Source organism: Mastigoproctus giganteus, chromosome 8 (assembly GCF_048544385.1).
Source record: "Mastigoproctus giganteus isolate SK-2022 chromosome 8, ASM4854438v1, whole genome shotgun sequence".
In the NCBI taxonomy this organism is placed as follows: domain Eukaryota; kingdom Metazoa; phylum Arthropoda; class Arachnida; order Uropygi; family Thelyphonidae; genus Mastigoproctus; species Mastigoproctus giganteus.
The window spans coordinates 207,894,142-207,920,509 of record NC_143582.1 but is presented as its reverse complement, the minus strand read 5'-3'; the positions used below and the strand labels follow the sequence as shown (position 1 = coordinate 207,920,509).

General features: G+C 36.6%; 1 protein-coding gene across 1 annotated transcript in view; it reads left to right on the top strand.

Moving 5' to 3' along the window:
* Positions 1-26,368, top strand: part of LOC150082232 (uncharacterized) — a 1,008,282-nt gene that overhangs the window by 564,560 nt on the left and 417,354 nt on the right. The window contains exons 91-97 of the mRNA XM_090379191.1: positions 777-920; positions 1,775-2,044; positions 3,452-3,595; positions 4,864-5,133; positions 9,529-9,672; positions 17,751-18,020; positions 24,340-24,483. Of these exons, the coding sequence (XP_090235317.1) occupies positions 777-920; positions 1,775-2,044; positions 3,452-3,595; positions 4,864-5,133; positions 9,529-9,672; positions 17,751-18,020; positions 24,340-24,483 (1,386 nt within the window). The remainder of the gene's footprint in view (positions 1-776; positions 921-1,774; positions 2,045-3,451; positions 3,596-4,863; positions 5,134-9,528; positions 9,673-17,750; positions 18,021-24,339; positions 24,484-26,368) is intronic.

Genomic DNA, 26,368 nt, shown 5'->3' with positions numbered 1-26,368 from the left:
TTAGGAAGGGTTAGACAAATTATATATTATTAGAGGAATGGAGAGATAGGGTTGGGTAGTAGTTTTTTGGTATATAATCTTGCTTCCTTGCATTATTTGTCACTACTAATACTAATATCTCTATTAGGAATTACCCTTCTTCTAATCTCTCTTGGCATAAGTACCTCACAAATCTTGCTTCCTCTTCATCAAAAAAACCTTTTTTTTTTCTCTTTGCATTACTTTTCTTCTAAACAACTACTCACTCTGTACAAATCTGAAATCTACTCTACCATGGACTGTTGTTCCTGCATCTGCATGACAACACAGAAACCATTCTCAACTCTATTCAAAAGAAGGCAGTCAGGTTAATTAATGACCCAACTCTTACAAAGACTCTTCACTCTCTTCTTCTGTTTTATGGGTGTTCAGTTTCTTTTACTTGCTTCTTTTATAGATACTTCCACAGACACTGTTCTTCTGAGTTGGTGCCAAATGAGTTTGAACATGTAACACATGCATCCATTTACTATTCTGCTCAAAACTCACAGAACTAACTTTTCCTCTTCCTCATATATCCATTTTACTTCTCTTCTCTACAACCTTCCTTCTCGTATATTTCCTAAAATAGTAATAGTATTCTCCATAAGTGCAAGAAAGCCACAGGCTTTTTCTGCACTGGGCCACAGGCTTTTGGTGCATCTGTAGAAATTCAAGTCTGATATATACAATAATAATATAATATAATGTTTAATTTATTACATAAAATTTAACCAGTTCTTACTATTTCTCATTAGGTCATCGGTTTAGAACCTTCCATGATTTTGGAATTGTTATTCTTGACATTCTGTACTGCTATGGAGAAGACAGTGGGGAGTATGTTTGTAAAGCCACTAATCAACTTGGAACCGACTCCACAAAAACTACCATATATTGCAAATGTAAGTTTTATAATTAGTATTTATATTTAGTTACATGATTAAATTATAAGTATATTTAGAAACTGAAAATTTCTTGAACTCTCATGCTCTCCAGATTCATAAATGCATATAGAGGGTATGATTTATTAATATTAAATGGTATTAGTATTTTTTTTTTTATTTTGATTTTGTGTAAAGAATTCCTTATTTGAACTTTAAAATACTTTTTTTTTTTTTTTTTTTTACTTTCAATTTCAAGTTACTTTTAAGGAAATGGTAATCTCAAATACTGACGTACAGGTTAGTGCAAATGCATCATTTTAGTTGCAACTAAAACTTAAGCGCAAATGCAACTAAAATGATGCATTTGCACTAACTTGAACTTGTACATCAGTTAACTTCTATGCAAGATGAGGTTTAGCCCTAAAATGCTTTTAAGTTTAATCTCAAATATTTAAGTATTTTTTAAAAAAAGATAGCCTTAGCTAAGTTAAATTTAAGGTAATTACATTAATATTATATAATATGTCCTCATTAAACATATGCATATATACATGTGTGTATATATATATAATTCATAAAGAAAAGATATGAAACTCAGAAAATTTGACTAAGAGGAAATGGAAAGTAGTGCCTGTAACGTCAGCTTAATTTCATTTAGTTCACTGTAAACTGAAGTAATTGTAGGAAATGGTAAAAGGAAGAAAGATTATGATTTGAATTTGAAATAAAGTGATTTTTTTTTTTTTTTTGCCTTTAATTAAATGATCAATTTCCAATAAAAAGTGAACAAAAATAAAATCTACTGAATGAAGAACTTTGATTGAAAAATTGCTTTTATATGCTTATTATCTTTATTCATATTTTTTTTGCAGCAAAAAGTTCCATCATCCTTGAACCTCAACTTCCTCCTGGAATGGCTGGTGGTAATGAAAGTATTATGCAACTAGAAGAATCACTCTATCGATCACGTAGTGAAATTTTTGAAGAGCTACGTAAAGAAGCACCAAGGTTTACAGTTCCTCTGGAGAATTTAACCACTCTAAGAGAAGGAGAAAATGCACACTTTGAAGCACGTTTAACTCCAACTGATGATCCAGATTTAAAGGTGGAGTGGTTTAAAAATGGAAAGCCACTTAGAGCAGGTATACTTTTTCTTTCTATCATTGGCAATTGACTAAATATGAACCTTATAAGTTATAAAAAAATTAACTTGCAATTTTTATCACTGATTTCATCCCATGCACTTTTGGAGTGAGGGAAGGTATGACCTATTATTACATGCTACTTTCCTATAACACTAAGTAGCATATTAAAAAATAAATAAATAATTAAAAGAACTGCGTTAAAATTAATTTTTATCCAGTTAATTATCTTGTAATTGAATGAATGTTATGGTAAAGAAAAACAGTGCTCTGTTTTATAAAAACATATATTTTATAACTGTGTAACTGCCCTCAGGGGTTTACAATTATAAACAAAGTTGCAAATTTAGATTTAAATGCCCCTGACTGCTTTAAAAAAAAAAAAAAAAGTCGATCTGCCAACCTGCACTGGACCAGTGTAGCAGATTATGGTAAATTTCCCCCAACATGAATTTTTGAGGAGACTTTTATCTTGCAGTGGATTGATAATGGCTGCAGTTTACCTTTTTTTTATATATCTTAAATACACTGTTTATAAAGGAACATCATTAAATAAAACTGGTAAGGAAGGGAGGGGATTGTTGTTGTATACAAGCACAATAGCAGTTATGGCCATTAATGACATGGAGTGGATTAAGAATGGTAGAAGAAAGATAAAATAGATATACAATATCAAATTTTGACTACATGAGTTATTTGGTAGTGCTGCATTTTCCATAATGTGTATTGTCTTTCATTACAGAGTTAATGTCAACTTGAGTGATAAAGTATAATACATGATTTTAAGATTAGCCTAAGAAATACAAACAAAAATTAAAAAACAAAAATTAGCCCTAACTTTCAAACCTAAACTAAAATTAGCATTTTGGAATTTTTTCCAAATCTGAATGTTACTGAGACCTTAAATTATGAATCTTTCCATTTAGAAACTTCTGCAAATTGGATGGATTAAAAATTATTTTTAATATTTTTATAAAATAATAAAAATAATAAAAAAAATTAAAATATTAAAAAATTATTGTAGTATGAGGGCAGTTGAAGAGTAATGCTTTCAATTCATAACCTTGGCATTAAAACATGTAGCAAGTTCCAACTAAGTTTTGAAATAAAATTCTACTTAATACATGTGCAGTAGTGTTTTTCTGTGGGGTTATTAGTTTACAAGTTATAGCATTTAGGAAGCATCTTTGAACACATAGTTAAAACAATGCACAGTTATTGAGTTCCTGGCTGCAAAAAAGGGATGCATATTTAAACATTATTATGCCTGGAAGATGAATCTTGAATTCACCATAATGATCTGGAAAACAAGAGACAGTTCTGAGACACTATTAGCTATAACAGTATATCTATATTTAAGTGATATTTCAGAGAAATACAAATTTTACCTTTTTTTCTTTTCCCCAGGAACTCGCATTAGAACTATCCATGATTTTGGATTTGTTGTGCTGGAAATTAGTCCAGTATATCCTGAGGACAGTGGAGTCTATTCTTGTCGTGCCACCAACAAATTTGGAGAAGCAGTCACAACTTGCACTATGAAATGTGAAAGTAAGTTCTATTTACATGTATTAATAATTAACAAATTTATACATTTGTGTTTTACTTATTTTATTTAAACAGACTGATTGTAAAGAAATTTTGGAGTTAGTAACAGGTGGTTATTTTATTTAAACAGACTGATCGTAAAGAAATTTTGGAGTTAGTAACAGGTGGTCCCCAGTAGCTGTAATTCCACATTTAGGTTGGATGGTGGGTTAGGAAGTTATGCACTCAAGAATGTCATGGTCATATAGTTTTTACCACCAGAAGACATTATGTATTACTATTATCCAATTGACAACTTTTTATATAGCCTGCTGATCAGGGTATAAATAAGTTGACTCTCACTGTCACATGCCAGAATCATGATCTTAACAGGAAGGTAAAGACCCCAGATCATGAAGCTGGTGTTCTTGGAAGATTTTTATGGATTTTTTTTCTTGGCATGTTCAGCCCAAGAGGTTTGTGATCCCATTAGGTTTGAAGAATTAGATTGCAGGACATGGATATGTAAATTTCAGAAACTATAGTTGTTGAGAATCATTATGCCATGCTGGAAGAAATCATCATAGATTGAAATTGAAGTGCCATTGATCTGCCCACCTTATCTGTATGGAAGATGCTTTACATTTCTCCTACAGCTGCTGCTTGTTTGCCAGTTCCAGAGGCTGTGTAGGTTATTTATCCTTTCAAATATGTGGTAAGTAATTAGTGGTCTACAACATTCTATAAATAGATGGGCCTTTTTTGTCCTTACAAGTGGTTCAACATGCACATCTGTGTCATTTAAGCAGAAGAAAATTGATTGCTCAAAAAACTATTCCATTGTTAAAGTGACTGTGTGGTGCAGCTTTACAGCCAGATTTATCCTTTGACTATTAAAGTTTAAGGAAAATTGATTGCTCAGAAAACTATTACATCGTTAAAGTGACTGTGTGGTGCAGTTTACAGCCAAATTTATCCTTTGACAGTTAAACTTTAAGGAAAGAATAGTACCGTGCTCTGCTGCTTAATAGCATTGTGCTATCAATGTAGAAGAAAGGTACAGTTTTTTGCACAGCACTCTTTGTACAAATTGGCACACCACCTGTTTTGAAATGTTAGCATTTTAACAAAGGTGCATAGTCATATCAGAAAATATTCAACTTTCAGATTTTAAGTTGTGTTGCATGAAATAATTATGTTATATTTTTAATTTGCTTGATTGATTTTATTTTCACTAAACAGCTGTGGTTGTTTCAAATTGTGTACACAATTAATTTTAAAATTTATTTAAGGTAAACGCAGCATTATTCTGGAAACGCAGTTACCTGAGGGAATGGAAACAGGCATCGAAAAAATTGCAAAATTTGAAGATATTTCATCTAGTAGAGTTTCTGAACAATGGATGGATGTCGACATAGCCCAGCCTCCTAAATTTATCACAAAGCCTCAAGACTTAACACTCCCTGAAAATACATTGGCTCATTTCGAGTGTCGTCTGACTCCCGTTGGAGATCCAACTATGAAAGTGGAATGGTTTCATAATGGAAAGCATCTAATAACAGGTAAAGAATCTTTTTCTCTCCAAAAGCAAAAATAAAAATTCTGATTTATGTCACTAGTTTATGAAAATGTAGATTTGATTTGTTTAATAGAAGTTTCAAGTGGCTGTCTGACAATATACAAAATATTCATATATTAATTAGATTTATCCTGAAAATTATATTCTTAGATAATTAGTATTAACTGTATTGTTATATCAGCAGAAATATGTACTATATTGCTGTTGAGAAATTTATCTGCTTTAATCTACATAAACTTCCTCGCTAGTAAGATAATGCCATTGTTATCTATTAACATAGATATGGCATTGGCACAGATACAATTTAAAGCATATACATTTTGTCATATTTCATCATCAATTAATTTAAATGATAGCTGGGTTAAACATTTAAAAGTTTACAGAAAAGTTGCATGAGCTTTTTGCAGTTTCATCAGAAAGTATTGATGTATGAGCCAGTAGTGGTGTGGTACTCAGAAATCCTGAGGTGTTGGATTCTAGGGTACTGCTCTGAACAAACATGCTGTGGAGAAGTTCATGATATCATCTGAGTGCAGATGAGAACTGTTTTGGAGCTTCCAGTTGGATGGCTCTGTTGCAGAATGAAGTATTTTTCAACAATATACCACAATTGTAGACTTTTTTTGTGAATTGTTTCTTGTTTGTAACAGTTTCTTTGGAATTTTTCCTAACATGTTTTTGTTATTCTGTCTCTTTTATACCTTCCACAGCTTAAATGTTGTCCTGGTACACATTGTCCTCTAAATATCCCCACAACCAGGGATAAGGAGGTGATTATCCCCTTATATAAGGCAATGGTCAGGCCACACCTTGAGTACTGTATACAGGTCTGGAGGCCTTATTTTAAGAAGGATGTAGAGCTGTTGGAACGAGTACAGAGAAGGGCAACAAGATTAGTGAATGGAACAAAGGGTTGCTCTTACGAAGAAAGGCTTAAGTTTTGCAAATTACAGTGTCTGGAGACTAGGCACCTGCGAGGTGATCTGATTGAGTTGTATAAAGCCTTGAATGGTTTGAGCATGCTCAATGCTGATGGAATTCTTCCTCTTGCTCAGAATAATCATTTGAGAGGGCATAAATTCAAATTGAGGAAAGACAGATGTAGGATAGATGTGCAGAAGTTTGCCTTTAGCCAGCAGGTGGTTGGTTGGTGGAACAGACTTACATCCTTTGTTGTGGAAGTTGACAGCCTAAATAAATTAAAGAACTGGACAGGTACTTGGAATGAACGGAGGGGTGAAATGGGAGCATGTTTTTTTTTTTTTTTTGTTTTTTTTTTTCCCTTTTTGGCTGATGCTGCATAAGCTTGCTTTCTTGCATCATATGCCTCTACTAATGCTAATGCTAACCAAAAAAATCAATGGATTGAAGGTAGGTGAGTGAAGCTTGTTTGTTTGTTTGTTATTTGGTTTTTAGGAGCATTAGCAACTAAGGCCATATTGCTCCAAGATATGCGGTGGTCATTCCCTGACCTTTCTGCATCCTCCGTATTTGGTGGTGACGGGCTCAAACCCCAGTCTAATCAAGAAGCGTGTGATATGCACTGCTGCCCCTTCCCACCTGGCTACAGAGGCGCCTGTGAGTGAAGCAACCAAGCAGTTAAGACCAGACAGGAAATGATGCAACCTTTAGGAAACATGTCCTGAGGCATCTACATCACTGGGCAAGAATATAATGTGATGAACCTGTCATCTCCAGCCCAGACCCCAGATCTAAATTCAAATGAATACCTTAGAGTTGTTTAGACAACAGTTGTTGGAAGTCCTCCCGAGAATTATTGATGTCATTAAAGTCTATGAGGATCATACTCAATATTAAAGATATTTCTTTTTTCTAACCAGTTGATTTTTTATTTAGTGCTCAAATACGTGTTGGAGAATAACTTGTGTATATATATAATATCTGTCTGTTAATAACAGACTTTGTTTAATACTCATTGCTCTATTGTAGTTAGAGGATCTCAAGCAGAGATACAGAAATTTTCTCCCTATGTACACTGAGTGGACAGAAGTCATGGGATACCTACCTAGTAACGGGTAGGCCCAACTTCCGTCCGGATAATGGCAGTCACACAGTGAGGCATTGAGTCCACTAGTTCACTAAAGCATTCCACAGGTATTTCCATCCATGCTTGCTGATGGAAACTGTCCATAATTCCATTGCATTCTTGGGTGGAGGATCCAAGGCTCGAACATACCTTTCCACAGCATCCCTAAGATGCTTCACAGGGTTCATGGCTGGTGAACAGGGAGTGCCATCCTCCCGCTAGAAGAGTCCATTGCCCTGTGGGTGCATGATGATTATGAAGGGATGGAGATGGTCTGCAAGGATGGACACATAACCCAGACCATTTAGAGATGCATCTAGACATACCAGAGGTCCCAACGTGTGCCAGTTGAACACACCCCAGACCATTACCGACCATCCACCTGCCTGAACAGTTCCTTGTTGACATGACAGGTGCATAGCTTTGAGCAGTTTCCACTAGATACACATCCTCCCGTCCACTCGAAATAACTGGAAACAGGACTCATCAGACCAGAAGACCCGTCTCCAATTGTCCAAGGTCCAGTGCCAATGTTCTTTCACCCAGTTGAGGCGTAGAGTCCTGTGTCTTGGTGTTAACAATGGGACTCTGGTGGGTTGGTGGCTCCCATAACTTATTGTGGCTAATGATTGCTTGATGGTCTTGATGGAGACGTTTCTGGCACCTCTCTCGTTGAAGTCGGTGGTGATTTGTTCCACTGTCGCTCTCCAGTTGGCTGAAACAATGTGAGACAGATTTGACGGCCACGTTTCATCCACCATCTTTCTCTGCCTGCAGTGCTGTCCATGATGAGATGTTATTCTGGAAATGGCATATTCCCAATACACTCTCGATACTGTCAAACAGGGATAGTGCAACTTCTGTACCATCTCCGCAATACAGTAACCCGTGCATCGGGCACCCACTATCATCCCTCTTTCAAAGTCGGTTAACTTACAACATTTATCCATACTGACATCGAATAACTGTCTATGTGAATGCAGTGATGCATTGTACCTATATACCTGCCAAGCAGTGGGTTTGTCCACTGGCGAGAGGGGTGACAGTTTCGCATTGCCCAGGAATCAGGTATCCTATGATTTCAGTGCAGAAAGGACATGTGCATTCTATCATAGCATTTGTGTAGTTTAAAGTAACACAGTATGGCTTTTGTTGTTACAGTGATTACTTTAACCCTCTGACAAGTATGTTGGCTGTGATTGTCCACCAGATTGACTTATTTTTGTAACTAAAAAATCTATGAAAATATCATCAATGGTAATTTTAGTTTTTCTTCATTATTGATTTTTAATCTGTATCATTAATTTTTTTATTATTGAAAAAAGTTTGGCCATAAAAAAATAAAAGTAAATGTTGGGACAATAAAAAAAAAGCTGCTAATCTCTAAATGTGGATTTAAAGATTAGTGGGTTTTTTATTGTCCAATCATAAAGTGTGCTGGTTCCACATTTGATCGTAGCATCTCATAATGCTGGTGCTTCACTTACATCAGATGTTTACATTTATTGCATTATCAAACTACTGAAGCATGTGGGTTTTTCGATGCTTATTTATTTCAAGGTTTCACTCAGTGATAGTGAAAATAATGCCTACATGTGAGTATTACTAAGCAAGTTATAAAAATATGTCTAAAGCACATGTGTAAAGCATTTGTTTTAGACATATTCTAAAGGTTCCTTATTCACTTTTAGCTTCAACAATTTCTCTTCTACTTTACTCTCAGTTATCACAAAATTATTTAGTTCCCAGTTATAACTTGCTAAACTTCAGAGGAGGTTTTATTTTAAAAAGTTAATTAAAAATATGTTTTCAATATAAAAAAGTGGCTTTTTTACAGTTGTGTTCATAACAGATTTAAAATAAAGTTGGTTTCAAGAAACAAACAATTTTGAATTGTTCATGCCTTCATTACAAGCATAATAATGGTGGAGAAAATCCACCACTGTACCTGCTAATGTTCTATTTTTATTGCACCCAGTAGAAGATTAAAAACAATCCTACTAAATTTGCTCAGACAGTTATTGGCAAATGGTTATTAAGTGCTACAATCTGAAGCATAATGAAATTTATTATCTAAAAACTGGTAGCTTATAACTGGGAAAGTGACTGATTCTAGTTTTCCAATTTTTAACCAACAACATGTGAGAGATACTTCCTTTTGCAAATATATTTCATTATTCTCAATTCAGACTATGTCAGATAATATACATATACCCAGTTATTCTCTTATGACTCACTCTATGAGTTATGATAATTTAAACTTATTCTCTTTCTTCATGTGGAGGTGCTCAAAGGTTTAGTAGTGTAATTTTCTTCTTTTTTTCCTACTAGGTACAAGAGTCAAGACTATTAGTGACTTTGGATTTGTGATTCTAGAAATAGCAGGAGTATTCCCAAGAGATACTGGTGTCTATACTTGTAAGGCTATCAACAAGCATGGAGAAGCATCAGTTTCAGCTAATTTAACTGTAAAAGGTAAAAAGAACAGAAACATAGAATTATACAAAAACAATAAAATGTCTTATGTGCTTTGCATTTTACATGTGTGTTAATTAACTGTAACAACTTGCTGTTTTATGCATTATTAAGTACAAGCCCTCTTAAATAATTTTTAAACAATTAAAACCATAAAAATTATAAAACTTATAGCTAGATATTAATAATCTTAGTAGTATTAGTAGTGGCAAATGATGTTAGGAAACAAGTTTATAAAGCATCAACTATCCACCTCCTCTAATAGTTTGTCTAACCCTTCCTTAAATTTATTCAGACTGCCTACTTCCACACCACCACATGGAAGTTTGTTCCAACAATCAGTTGGCTGGGAAAGAATAAGGATGTCATCAACATTTTGTTTACTCAATCCATTTAAAGCCTTAAATTCTCCAATCTGGTCTCCTTGCAAGTATCTAGTTCTTAGATGCTGCAATTTGCAGAACTAAAGTCTCACTAGGTGAGAGTACCTTTTGTACCCTTCATTAATTTTGTTGCTCTTCTCTGCACCCATTTCAACAGATCTACATCCTTCCAAAAATGAGGTTTCCAAACTTCCTTTCAGTAGTCAAGATATGCCCTGACCATTACCTTATACAATGGGATAATAATGTCCTTATTCCTGCTGGAAAAATTCCTGTATATCATTGACAAAAACTCATGAGCTGTCTAGCCGCCTGTTTATAATGCTCAGAGATCTTCTTGTTAAATTGTAAATTAGATCTTTTTCATTCTAAGTCTTTTTATCTCCACCACCTTGAGTGTGGTACTACCTAATTGGTATGTTATCCAGGGATTACTGCTGCCAGTATGGCAGTACCTTGCATTTATAAATATTAAACCTCAGTCACCATTTCTCAACCTGTCTGTCCATTTTTGAAAGTCTTGTTGCAGTATTAACCATCCTACCAATGTTTGTATCATCAGTATCACTAATAAATATTGTGAACAGTAGGAGGCTCAGCAGTGAACCATGAAGGATTCTACTAATAATATTAATCAAAGAAGAATAGTGCTCATTAATAACTACCTTATGACTTCTGCTACTGAACTATCCCTTTATCCACAGCAGTAACTTGCCCCTAATGCCATGTTGCTCCAATTTGCACGACAGTCTTTCATGAGGAAAGGTATTAAAATCTTTATTGAAATTTAAGTATATGATGTAAATATTATTTTTTGGATTCATTTCTTTTGTTAATACATCACAGTAGCCAATCAGATGGGTTAAACAAGATCTTCCCTTAACAAATCTGTGCTGTGATTGCCATATAAATGCATTCCTGTAAAGATGTTCATGCAGTACTTCTTTAAGTATAGACTGTATTATTTTACCCACAACAGAAGTCAAGCTTACAGGTCTGTAATTACTCACTTTGCCCTTTGGTTCCCCTTTGGGAATGGGGAAGATATTTGCAAATCTCTGATCTTCTCTACACCCAAAGATGCTCTCATAATATTGGTTAAAAGTTTGTTTATTTCTTTTGTTGCTTCTTTTAATATAATTGGATAGATTCCATCAGCCTCAGGTTCCTTATTCACTTTTAGCTTCAACAATTTCTCTTCTACTTTACTCTCAGTTATCAAAAAATTATTTAGTTCCCAGTTATAACTTGCTAAACTTCTGCCATCCCCATCCATAAAAACTTCATGCACAAATGTAGGTGTAAATATTTATTCAGTTTGTTAGCAAGCTGAACAGGATCATCAATGGCTATGCCATTCATATTCAATGTGGTTTATTCCTTTCCTTCTAGTGTTAACCTAAGCAAAGAATTCTTTCTACTTTGCTTTGCATTCTTATCCAAAGACATCCCACAATCTACCTTAGCTTGCCTAATCCCCTTAGTGACCTGATTGCAGACTAAGTTATACTTACTGTAGGTTTCTGTGTCCCCTAATAATTTATAATCATCCCACATGTTTTTGTTTTCTGCCTCTAGTCATATCAGTTCATTTGGATCCATTTAGTTCAACAAAATTATATGAATTATTTTGTTGTACAAAATTATTCTAATGAATATTTCTCGGGATCATCCTAAAAGAACCATTATTTTTCAAATAAGTTCCACTATACTTTTGTAACATACAGAAGTATGTTAGAAAAGTACAGTGGATTCCCATTTTATTTTACTTAAATATACTTTAAAATCAACAATTAATAACATGACATGTTTTCTGCAAAAGTAAATATATTTGGTTTAAAAGAAAACAAACTATGTAGAGAATCGTGGTAGAATTTTTTTAGAAACTACAGCTTTTTACATTAATTTATTTGGGAGGAGGGGGAATTTCATCACCTGATGCTTTGGGATCTGCCCTTGCTCCCTTCTGAGGCCAATGGAATCTGTGGGAATCAGCTAGGAATGGCTGCTGAAGTGTTAATGTACAATTTGGAAAGGTGCTGATATGCTATACCCTTGTATATTGCACTACTACTACTACTACTAATAATAATAATAATAATTAGGGCACGATGGCCCAGTGGTTGCGACACTGGACTACCAGCCAGATGGACCCAGATTCGAGTACCACCTTGGCAGAAGCGAACGCAACTCCATCACACTGGGAGACCAGTATAATAATAGTAATAAATTAGAATAATAATTCTTCTTCTTTAATGCTGCCGAATGGCGTTTGCGACTTCGTTTTGATATTGTTCTCTGTCTAGCGCTGCGTGTAGAATTTGTGCTGTTGTCATGTGAAGCCAGGTGTTGATGTTATCTAGCCATGCCATTTTCGGTCTGCCTGGGCGTTTCTTGCCTTCGATCTTTCCCTCCAGGATGAGTGGTAGTAGGTGATATTTTTGTTGGTTCCTAGCGATGTGACCTAGGTATTTGCATTTCCTGCTGATGATGGTTTTGAGCAGGTCCCGTTCCGTGTGCATGTCCTGCAGGACCTGTGCGTTGGTTATCTTGGCTGTCCACGGAATTTTCAGCATTCTTCGGTAGAGCCACATTTCGAAGGCCTGGAGCTTTTTTGTAGTGGCTGATGTTAGAGTCCAGGTTTCTACACCGTAGAGCAGTATTGGCCAGATGTAGCATTTCAATGTGCGTAATTTGAGCACGATGTTCAAGCTTCTGTCGGTGAGGAGGGTTCTCCATTTGGTGAATGCCTGCCTGGCTTGTTCAATTCTGCTTTTGATTTCGGCCTCATGGTTCAGCTGGTCATCAATGAGCACTCCGAGATACTTGAAGCGGTGTATTTGCTCTAATTTTTCGTTGTTTAGTTTGATCGTGATTTTGCTTGCAGTCCTGCTGACCTTCATCACCTTTGTTTTCTTTTTGTTGATTCGTAGCCCCCATGCTTGGCTTTCTATGTCCACTTCGTTCAAGATGGTCTGTAAATCTTGTTCTGAATCCGCTATTAGTGCTGTGTCATCGGCATATCTTAAGTTATTGATGTAGTGTCCGTTAACTTTTATGCCGATGTTCTTGTCAGCCAGTGTTTGGTCGAAGATCATTTCCGAATAATAATAATAATAATAAATTATTAGTAATAAAAATTAATAAATAAATAAATGTTGTGACTACCCCAAGGTAAGAGTGGCAGCTAAAGCAGATTGTGGTGCCATCTGGCGTCACCCCCGAGAACTGACACTGTACATAAGCTGAAGCTAAACAGGTCCACCTCCATAGATGGATGATGTCGGAGAGAAATATTAATCATACTGCATCGAGTGTGGTGCAGGATAAAGTCACTCACATTCAAGCCTTAGGCAGAGGGGTCGGTTCGAAAAATCAGAGATGGTTTCCCGAGGAAGACAGTAGAGCGAGGGCCGCTGTCCCCCCATATGGCTACCACAAGAGAAGGGCAAGACCATCCAGCCCCACCAACTGGAAGTGCTTTCTGTGCAACTGCACTAATTACCACCCAGGAAGGAAGAAAACGGCAACGCATGAAGTGGTGCATCAAAATGAATATTCCCATCATGTAAGCATACCACGAGATAACAAAGCTGGAGACCGATATGACAACTTACAGGGCGAAACTACATACCAAGTGGATGGAACAATTCCCGGATATTCAGGTCAGCGAATAGCAGACCAGAGAAGGACCATACGTCACAAAGAACCTGATAGCTCCTGCAATCTTGGAAAAAATCAAGCAGGACATGAGCGATCAACTACAAAGGATAAAGAATACGGAACCAGAGGAGGAAGAACATACCACCGCCGAATCAGAGGAGGAAGAGCAAGAAGAAATACAACCCACAGCAGCCGAAGTGTAAAGAGACGATGTCATGATATCCAGAATAGAGGACGAGTGGAAGAAGGCCCTAACAGAATTCGAAGGAATGGACCCCACAAAGACTCACGTGATACTGAAGCAGAGGCTGAATAGAACCTTGTGGAGAGTCACAGACCACCTGGATTGGCACATAATACCACATTACCTCGACAGCAGTGGTGCAACACTGGAGGCCATCCACACAGCCGTGTATTGTGCTGCGTTAGCAGCCACGAGGATTAACGGAAGAGAAGTGAGAGACCAGCAGCAGAAGAACCGAAAACAGAAGGAACCACCAGCTTGGGAAAGAAGACTTCAGCAGAAGATAGAAGAATTAAGAATCAAGATAGGCCCATTCTACTAACGGGACAATAGGAGTAAGAAATTAATTGGAAAAGTGAAGAGCATCCTCAAGAGAGACAGCATCCACAACAAACATGAGACAAAAAATCAGAAAATAGGAGAGTACTTGGACACATTGAAGCAGAACCTCCTTGCACTCAGCAAGAGACTATGCCAATACAAAGAGAGCTCCCAGAGGAAAATAAACAACCAAATCTTCGATGAGGACCAAAGAGGTTTCTACAGGAATCTCGGAGAAGACGGGAAAGAAGGGAATGGACCACCCAAGAAGAAGACAATTGAGGAGTTCTGGAGAAACATATAGAGCAGGGAAGTAAGGCATAACAGCTGAGTCACCTGGATAGAACTAGAATGCAAGAAAACCAAGGACGTACAAGAAATGAGAGGGTGGGAGATTCGGGAAAAATAAGTAAAACAGACGATCATGAACTCTCAAAACTGGCAAACTCCAGGAACAGATAACGTCCACAACTACTGGTACAAGAAGCTCTTATAGCTCAATTGCACACACAAGCACCTGGCGCCGACCGGGCTAGCCGAGTGGGTAAAGTACCTGCCCGGCAACCCAAAGGTCGCGGGTTCGATTCCCGCCTCGGGCTTGGATCAAAGTACTGCAAAAACCTTGGGAGGTGCAATATGGCCACAGAAGCCGATGCGCCAACAACTACCAAATCAAAAAAAAACAAGCACCTGGCAGAGCAGCTCACCCGAATGATAAGGCATCCAGAGACAATCCCGAAGTTTCTCACTCAAGGAATCACATATCTGAAGCCTAAAGATGAAGATACAAGAAACCCAGCGAATCAGACCACTTGGAGAGCCAGAACATAATGGCTGAACAGCAGAAAGGATGCAAGGAGCAATTAACCATACATGCTGTGGTTATGGAGCAAGCCTACAAGAAGCATCGCAACATGTGCACAGCCTACATCGATTACCACAAGGCCTTCAACTCCGTGCCTCATAGCTGGCTAATAGAGGCGCTGAACATCTACAAAGTCAATCCGATAGTGACAAACTTCCTAGGAGAAACGATGGCGAAATGGAGTACCACCATTAAGGTTGAAAACATCACAACCAGGCCAATCCCCATTAGGAGAGGAATCTTTCAGGGAGATGCCTGAGCCTCTTGTGGTTCTGTCTAGCACTTAACCCGCTATCCACCATGCTCAACAGTAGCAAGAATGGATATAACCTCAAAGAAGGAAGGAAGACCCTGTACACCCTCACCCACCTGATGTACATGGATGACATCAAGCTCTACTCAGGAACCGAGAAGCACCTCCAGCAACTACTCCAGATCACCGAAGAATTCAACAATGATATTGGGATGGAATTTGGTCTAGACAAATGCAAAACCTACGGATTGCACCAGGAAAAATTAGTCAACTGAAACTACCAGCTGCAGACTGGTAAGGAGATCAAAGCCATGGCAGAGGGAGAAGCCTACAAATACTTGGGGATGATGCAGGCTCAGCAGTTACAGCACAAGGAAATTAAGGCCTGCTAGACTAAAAAATATCATAAGAGACTCAGAAGCCTGCTGAAAGCAAAGCTGAATGGAGTGAACACAGTTAAAGCCATAAACACCTATGCAGTCCCAGTGCTAACATGCTCCTTCGGGTCATAGATTAGCCTAACACCGAGCTGGAGGATATCATGAGAAAGACAAGGACAATGATGACCAAGAGTCGCCAACACCACCCAAAATCTGTCATGGAGAGACTGATAATTGCCCAGGAAGAAGGAGGAAGGGGCCTGATAGACCTCATTGAGCAACAGAAGACAGTGATAGTTAACCTGAAGGATTACTTCCAGAAACACACAGCAGCACTCCACCAGGCCATATAGAAGATAGACAAGCGGTATACCCCACTCAACCAAAGTGAGGAGTCCCCCCAACCAGGAGGTACATAGAAAGATGGGCAGAGAAGACACTCCATGGCAGGCACTACAATGATCTCCATCAAGATCACATAGATAAAATTGCTTCCAATGCATGGCTCACAAGCGAGACTCTCTTCCCGAGACTGCTGAAGGATTCGTGCTCGCCATCCAAGACCAGGTAATCAACATCAGAAACTATAGGAAATACATTGCCAAGGAGCCTGGGGTGTCCGATGACACATGTCAATGATGCCAGCTGGCCTCAAAAACGATTCAACACATCACCACGGGGTGCAAGCTGATCACTCAGACTGAGTACACTCATAGACATGACCAGGTAGCAAGGATAATACATCAGAAGCTAGCAAGGAAATACCAGTTGATCAAAGAAAGTGTACTGTACTACAAGTACGAACCCCAGGCAATATTAGAGACCCCGACCCACAAGCTGTACTGGGACCGCATCATAATAATGGATAGGACAATCCCGCACAACAGACTGAATATAACCATTGTGACCAAGAAGAAAAAGGATACTTATCTGATTGACATAGCGGTTCCCAACACTGGCAACCTGTAGAAAACCCATGGGGAAAAAATCAGGAAGTACATGAACCTAAGACGGGAGATCAAAGAAATGTGGCATATGCAACAAGTAACGACCATCCTGATCGTGTCAACCACAGGTATGGTGCCAAAGACCCTACATAACAGCCTATCAGCAATAGGTCTCCCAGCGAACTCCAGAAAGTCACAGTACTGAACACCTGTAGGATAGTAAGAGAATTCCTCAACCAACAGTAACACCAGACATAACAGCAACCACCCTGTGTACTTGGTACAATACCCGTCATGAGGTCGCATTCCCAATCAGGGAGAAATAATATAAGAGCAATAATAATAATAAAAAAACACTGGATTTGAGCATGATGTTTTCCTCAAGCAAAAACTGTTTGCATTTATTTGTTTCTTCCATATTGTTTTCTTTCTTTCTTTCTTTCTTTCTTATTTATTTCTTCCATATTTCTTTCTTTCTTTCTTATTAATTTCTTCCATATTTAATAATGGGGATGTATTTTAACAGGGTATCTTGGTGCCAGATACCACCGACAAAATCAAGCTAGTATTTATGCATTCCTGCACTAACTGTTCATTATTTTTGTGTTAACTTTGTTTCTTTCATTCATTTTATAAATCTTTGTATAAAAAATACATTTTATACATAGGTGGACCTCAACAATAATTCATTATACCAGACTTTTCATCATAACTGTTTTGCTCAAATGAGACACAGCACTAATAATAAGGGCGGTCATCTGGTACATGGAAATATTTTTGTTATTGTTAAATTTTCATTAAAACAGTATTCATTGAAACAGGATTTAATTGTAATATAATGTGTGACAGGCTTCCAGTTTATATCAGTTAGAAAAGTTAAAGCAAAAGTTCTTCAAGCAATTAAAAATGTCAATATAAAATGTAACTGCGTGTCGTACAAGCAAAAAAAAAAAAAAAAAAAAAAAGTAATATCAGCATATATTATTAATAATAATGTGCTAAATTTCTTTTTATCAATCTAGCAAAGCAATCTGTTATTATGGAGCCTCAACTTCCACAGGAGTGGCGCTCAGGAACAGAAAGTTTACAGCGTCTTGAGGAAGCTCTTTATCACACAGAAGAGGTTATAATGGATGAAGATAAAAAACAGCCACCAAAATTCATCACCCAAATACAAAATCTTATGGATAAAGTAGAAGGAGATTCTGCACATTTTGAGTGCCGCTTGGAGCCAGTTGGAGACCCCACCATGAGAGTGGAATGGTTCCTAAATGGAAAACCTTTGACAACAGGTACTTACATTTAAATTGAAACTTTTATTTATATATTAATAAATATTAATTTATTAATATTTCATATTTATTAATAAATATTTTAGAATATTAATTTTTATCTTAATAAATTTTCTAAGGGCTCATTGCTCAAAATAGTTTTTTTTTTTTTTTTTTGTTAGTTGTTGGTGCATCGGCTTTTGTGGCCATAATGCACCTCCCAAAGTTTTTGCATTTTACTCTGATCCAAGCCTGAGGCGGGATTCGAACCCGCAACCTTTGGGTTGCCAGGCAGGCACTTTACCCACCTGGCTAGCCTGGTTGGCTCAAAATAGGTGATGATTATATACTATGTTATCAAAAATGGATATAAAATATCAATTTCAATATAGCTTTAACTGTACAATTAAAGCTATATTCAAGTTGATGTTATAAATGCTGTATATTCTTATTCTGTAAATTAAATACAAGGATGGAAAGTGTATTAATATCACTAGTGGCAAATGATGCAAGAAGGCAAGCTTGTACAGTATCAGCCACAAAAAAAAAAAAAAGCTCAGAGCTCTGAGCTTAACCCCATTTAGTATCTGTGAGGTGAAATTATGAAATAGAGATGTACTGTATGTAGGAAATCAGCTATGAAGACTGACTGACTGACTTTACAAGCTATGTTAAAAGATTTCCTCTGGACGGATGGTGAAATGTTTTCATTGAAACGTCAAAATTCGTGAAACATTTGCAGTATAGGCAATGTATTCTGATGATAAACATTACCATGTAATGTAATGTAATGCTGTTTTGAAGACCAAAGGTAGGCCTACATCATATTAAAACTGTTTTTCAGTCACTTATATGAATGTCTCTTAGTCAGGGAAAATACCACCCCCAGACAACAACACAGACCTATACATTGTCAGCAAAAATCCAGAAAGTACACAAATTGAATATATTTTATTAATCATTAATAACACAAAACAAGTTAAATTGTTTACAAGGCTTGGTTTGGTTTGGTTTTTATGGCACATGGGTATTTACAAGGCCTTCACAACGTATGAACATACATAATTCTACAAACATTGGTTGTTGCTTATTATACGTTTGCTCTCCTAATTTTATATTTGCAAAATCATTATGATGTCACCACAGTCTAACAATGGTAATAATGTCCTGGGGTAGCATATGCTGGTGCTGTTGCATATATTATGAGATCAAGTCTACATGCTACCACAAAAGGGGCATGACTCTGTTTTTCATTGCACTGGTAGATTGGCTACAATGAAACACTCTGGCTTTGGCCCTGTAGAGTGGAGCATTAATGTAATTTATTTATTTTTTTAAATCTGATGTTTGATTGATAGGATAGTCAGATCTACTAACCAATCCTTTGGCATCACTGATCTTCAATAGTTCTTAATAAATTTTCATTTAAAAACCAATTTTCACTACTGGCCAGTCACAGGAAGAGTTATTAAAATTCTCAGGGAAACATAGAAATGTTGTGGAAAATATGAATTAATTTATTCTTGTTACTGTAATTCAAATCTTCCAAAGGGACAGTTCTTCTTATAATAAGCTACACAAGTTTAGAAGTTCACTGCATACTGAAATTGATTTACACTCGAACAGTTGTGCCATGCAAGCCTGAGTGGTCAGGATCAGGAGTGCAATAAATAGCACCCGCTCTTTGATTAGACTGGGGTTCAAGCCCCAGTCTAATCAAACAGCCACCAAAATTGGTGGCTGTTTGATTAGATTAGGTTAGCAGATTGACTGCTAAATACAGTCGATCTGCTAACCCGCACTGGACCAGCGTGGCAGATTATGGTCTATTTCCCTGTTGAGGAGGCTTCCATCGTGCAGTAGATTGATAATGGCTGCAGTTTACCTTTTTTTTTTTTTTTTTTTTTTTTTTAATCCGAAAAACTTCTTTCTATTTAAAAGTTCATCTGATTAGTTCCATCCTCTCCCGCTAGGCACAGCTATACATACATATACAAGTTTCAATAAGAAATGAACTAATCCATGATCTTCTCTAGCCTTTAAGCTCCACCTTGTACATTACCATAAAGGTGACTGCCTTAATGTCCTCTTATGTACTTGCATCATGCAAGCCAATGTCTGATACCCATTTATGCTATTTTATGTATAATACAACTCAATGATTTGTTTTTATTTAAAAGTTCACCTAACTGGTTCTCTTCCCTCCCACTAATCGCATCCACACATTGCCTCAAGTTTTTGGATAATTTAAATTTAAAACCTGTTCTATATTTGATATTTCTGCAGCTCAAAGTCCCTTCTTTCATTGCATAAGATGGGATGGATTTGATAGCTGATCCAGGGAGTTAATGATGCTCCAAGGGAAATCCCTCCAGCACTGGTTGATGATGGACAGTTCACTTAGCCCATGCAGAATAATCCATAGGAAATAGCAAGGAAGTTTTGCACTGTATTCCACTTATATGAAACACTCAATTCACAGTACTAGAATGTTGAGGGAAGTTTGCTATATTTGCAACATTTTCCTTCCTTCTAATGTAATGCTGCATTGTTATGCAGAAACAGCAGTATACAATAGCAACCACAGGAATGGCTTTTCACAAACATTTCATCGTAGTAGATGGCTTAATTGCAGCTCCATTCCATTTACTATATGCATTTCAGCACTGAAATAGCATGCTCTGTGTATGTGTATCACAGAACTTACCCTTCCTTAATGACCCTCCCTCACTAAGTTAGTTGCAATTGCTTACAAAGGATTCTGGGACCAATTTTACCATTATGAGGAAGCCATTTGAATCCTGTTCTTGTCACTGGGACACATGCATGATGGCAGTGGTGGCATTCAAAAACATGGAATTAGAATATGCACAAATCTGTACATCAAATTTGCACATATTTCTTAATATTTGTCAGTTATATGGGATGAATTGGAAGAAATTGTCATTTCAAATTAGTGCATACTGTGGCCCTCCTTGTACATTGTGTGGTGGGAACAGATTTCTCTGTGAATTATTCTGAGTTTCTAAGCACAGCATACACGATGATCTATGAATATACTGACTACCTGTTATGCAAACACAATACACAATAAAGATCACATTAACTAGAATAGTATAAGAACTTGTACACTGTGACCAAAATACTTAATGTGTCTATCCCCTTCCCATAAAAATAAAATAAAAAAAAAAAAACCAACCCAAACAACCAAGTGGATGCAGAAGACAAATTCACAGAAGTCCAAGCATCATATTTCAGGCTCATGTGGTGTATAATCCATAAAAATCATGGCATTGCTGCCAGTTAATATTATGCCATGACAAATCTGTGATTTACCCTTACAACCAAGATTCTGAATAGGATTCAGTTCATTAACCTTAGATTCTTGTTTCACCAAAGTTGGAATCTGGAACCTTAATCATCATACCAATGTAAAGAGATCAGATACTTGCTGCAAGACAAAAATTTGCCCAACATTATATAGGCTAGTCTCCTGGGCTAATGATCCTTGTTTTCTGCCCATCTGCACACCTGAGCTCACAGCAGATATCCCATTGGTTAGTACATGTGACTGACTAAACCAGGTATGCACATGTTTCAGCCAGAATTTTCTTTAATGGCAGATGTGATGTGAAGGGATGTATTTACTGACCTGAACTATGTGAGTTTCTGCCTGTGATACCATTGGAAGGATATCATTGTGTCCTAAACTGAGGTTGAACCTTGAAAGTGATTATGAGATTCAGCAGTGTATTTCATTTCTCCTGGTGGCCAGTGTCACTGAGCACCAGGAGAATTGAAGATGACGTGGACCTCTTTTTATAGCACATGTGCATAGCTATGGCAAGCGCTTTGAGCACTTACTTTAGACTTTGTACTAAAGTCAGAAATGTGAATAAATAAATTGTTATTGACAACCCGTGTCATCATTTTTATAGTAAAGTTGACACATTAGTAAATTTGTGACACAAAAGAAGACCTTGAAGTAAACTACAAGTAATTATTATATTGATATCTTAACCAAGGTTCCAAAGCATAATGTTCTAATTTAGTTTCACTTTATGCTGGCATAATGTAGAATTGATGCATTTAGCAATTCATGTTTATTTGATATTTTCAAGTGGTTTCTTCTCAGTTTAATGTGGGGAGGTGAAAAAAAAAATCTTCATTAGCTCCATTAATGGAACATACTGTGTGCTATTTGTTCCTGGCTCATATGTACTTCATTAAGGCTAGTTACATCTAATGTAATGATCTGGAGTAGAAAGGCTATCCTATAGGCATAGGAAACAAAAATATTTTGTGAGCCCTTCTTGCATGCCTATTAACATAACAGTGACCTTGAGGTCACTGCACATATTCCATTGATGAGTGCTGTACTGAATTGCTTCATGTAGTGTCTCTATGTCTTTATTGTGGGGTGATCTAATTGAGGTGTATAAGATCTTGAATGGTTTTAGCAAGCTCATGCTGATGGGATTCTTCCTCTTGTGCAGATTACTCACTTGAAGGGACATAAATTCATTGAGGAAATTCAGTGTGGAAATTTGCCTTTAGCCAATGGGTGGTTGATAGTTGGAACAAATTTCCTTCTGTTGTAGTGGAGGTCAACAACTTAAATAAGTTCAAGGCAGAACTAGACAAACTTTTGGAGTGAATGGATGGGTAAAATGGGATAGTTTTTTTTTTTTTTTTTGGCCTGATGCCATATAAGCTTGCTTTCTTGCATCATATGCTAATGCTAATGTTATAGTATGTCTCCCTTAGATGATCAGAACAGGCAATGGGAATGGATGATTTTAAGTTCCATTTGTGCAAAGGAAGAGCTTTCAAATTTCATTATGAGGAGTCAGTTTTTTTTTTTTTTTTGGTAGTTGTTGACGCATCTGCTTCTGTGGCCATAGTGCACCTCCCAAGGTTTTTGCAGTACTTTGATCCAAGCCCAAGGCTGGATTCGAACCTGCGACCTTTGGGTTGCCAGGCAGGCACCTTACCCACATGGCTAGCCTGGTCGGCATGAGGAGTCAGTGTCAATGAATGAAGAGTTGCCATCCAGATGTTAATGTGCACTTATATCAATTCCCTATAAACGCCACTGATATTATAGTGGTAGTAGAGCAGGCTGTTTATTGAAAAGAATGTCACTAAAATTCAGTTCTTTTTTCATAGTGAGATGCATTTCTTGTTAGCATAGTCTTTCTGCTTTAAACTGAACGTCTCTAGGTGAGACGTTCAGTTTTATCGATGGAGAGGGCTGGTTCTCTAACAAAGTCATTTAACTCATCTTAGGAAAACAACAACTCTGACTCTGCTGTCTCTTAATTGGGTCTGCACTCAGGTCTCCACCAATCACACCTTCATTGCATTCCATTTCATTTTCTAAACAATCTAGTCCATGCTGTGGAGGTACCAAAATCGGCATGCTGTCATTGTGAGAGATTAGTCTCATTGCCGAATCCCGGTTTGGATAAACAATTTTGTACTTATTCTTTGCTGAGAACTCAGTTACATTCACATTACCAAAGTAACAATCACAATCATGGTGTTTTGGCTTCCTCCATATCATGGGTATAGCAAATAACATTGACTTTTTCATTTTGTTCAACCAGTCATATAATCCAGTTAAACAAGCAGTACAAATAGCACATGGTGCCCATACCTATTTTGGTCACATAGAGGACAGCTTGAGTATAAATAGTAAATTTTCCAAATATCTGTTCATGATTGTATGCCATTGTGAGTTAGTTAGGAAAGAGCTACACACACAGAATATATTGAAGTAATTTTTACACTTTAGAGGCGTAATAATGTTTCAGTAATTCACTGTATATTACCTGAAATAGGTACGTTACAGTGAATTACTGAATATGAATGTATAAAATAAATAATGATATTCATGTAGGTTAGTTGAATGGGTATGTGAGTGATATAATCAGCCTCATCATGTTCATGAAATCAATCAGCCTCATCATGTTCATGAAATTAATCTCTTCACAAAAAGAAATTTGACATGCTAGAGGAAAACTGAAAACAAACCAGTGCCCAAAAATCTACCTAGTCTAGTCTACATATTTTTATTTCTGATGAAAAATACTTGTTGACCTGTGTTCAATGCAATAATTAATGATTAGAATAATAATCATTAAATTGAAATAATTTCTAGTATTACTAAAATATTTTGAAATATATGCTCCATTTTGTTATTTAATTAGTCATATATTATTATAACTTAATGCACAAGCTGCTTTTTCATGTTCATTATAATAAGTGGCTAGAAATGTTTAATCATTTATATGTATATATTTTACTTATTTATTATCGTTATTTTCTATTTCATTAGGTACCCGAGTGCATACAGTTGATGACTTTGGCTTTGTTGTGTTGGAAATAGACTGGTTATTTCCACGTGATGCTGGAGAATATCTTTGCCGTGCAACCAATAAATGGGGATCTGATACTACAAAGGCTGTTCTGAAAATTAAAAGTATGAATTTAATAATGATTTATACATATCAGTAATAACAAAGTTCAGTATTCATTTCATGAAATTGAAACAGACCATCAGTATTAATATCATGCAAGTTAGCATAGTCAACCAGAACAAGCTGTGCCTTTAACATTATCACAGAAAATTTTTATTCAGAATACAACCTCTACTACACCAGATGGAAGTTTGTTCCAGCAATCATTCATTCTCTGGCTGAAAGTAGCTTTTTTGCACATCTGTCCTGCAACCATCCTTTTTCATTTTAAGTTTATGTCTCCTTAGGTGCTTCATCCAAGTAAGAGTTCGGATGCTATCTGCATTTAGTTAATTCAGTCCATGAAAGACATTACGTGTCAATCAAATTTCTTCACAGGTGCTTAATTCCAGTATGCAATTTGCAGAACTGGTCTTTTATGGTAAGAGTTTTATGGTGCCTTTTGTCTCCCCGACTGATCTTGTTAGGCGCCTCCGTAGCCAGGTGGGAAGGAGCAGTAGTGCGTAGCACACGCTTCTTGATTAGACCGGGGTTCGAGCCCGTCACCACCAAATATGGAGGATGCGGAAAGGTCAGGGAATGACCACTGCACATTCCCAGAGCAATATGGCCTTAGTTGCTAATGCTCCTAAAAACCAAATAACAAATAACAATAACTGATCTTGTTGCTTTTTTCTGCACCCATTCTAATAGATCCTCATCCTTCCTAAAAAGACTTCCAAACCTGTGTGCATTACTCAAGATGCAGCCTAACCATTGCCTTATACAATGGGACAGTCACCTCCTTGTCTCCTGGCAAAATTCCTGTAATCATTGATGAAACTCTATGAGATGTCCTAGTAGCTTGTTTACACTATTCAGAAAACTCATTGTTCAAAGATTTGCAGTTCATATAACAGTTTGCATTTTGTGGATTTTTGTCACACAAAATGCAAACTGCATTTTGAACACACACACACACACACACACACACACACACACACACACACACACACACACACACACACACACACACACACACACACACACACACACACACACACACACAGCTTGACTATATCTTTATAGTTAGTTAAAAATTTCCCTATATCAGCCACCTGAAAAATAAATACTACACTTCCTTATGGCATAAAATGTGAAAATGCAGCAGCTACTATAAATAACTTTTCTCATTCACTTCTAACTCCACTGTCCCCCATCTCATGAAAGATCCCTACACCTTATGCAGCTAAATTAAAAATGAGGCTACAAATTTACAAAAATTCTAGCTATTTTTTTCATCTTTGTTGTTTGATCTTTTACATCATGCCACAAAAATAAAACTTTGGTAACTGTTTAAAGTAATTAGAAAAAAATGACTTGAATAATTGTGGAATAGACATTTTTTTAATTAGTTCTCTCCAATTAGTTTCTCTTTTTTGATTATTTTAGTTTGTATTGTTTTTTTTTTTTTTTTTGGTTTTTTATGGAGCAAAAACAACTAGGTTATGATGCCCCATGATAGCTTTTTTGATTAAGATACTATTCTAATCATCATATTAACTTATCTTTATATTCAGGTTTTTGTTTTTTTTTATTGCAAAATCATAAGTTGTGTTGCTGAGTGCATTCAATTACCCCAGGTCTTCTTTCCCATATACAGTACCTTGCATTTTTAAATGTTAAACTTCACTTTCCACTTCTCAGCCCATTTGCATAATTTCACTAGGCTTGCTGCAGTATAATTCTGACATTAACGATCTATCAACCTTATCATCTGCAAATTTTGACGTTAAACTTCATGTCTTCATCAGTAATTTTAATATATACTGAAAACAGTAAGATTCCACTAATAACATTAGTTCATAAAGGGCAGTGCCCATTAAACCACTCACTACCTTCAGTCAC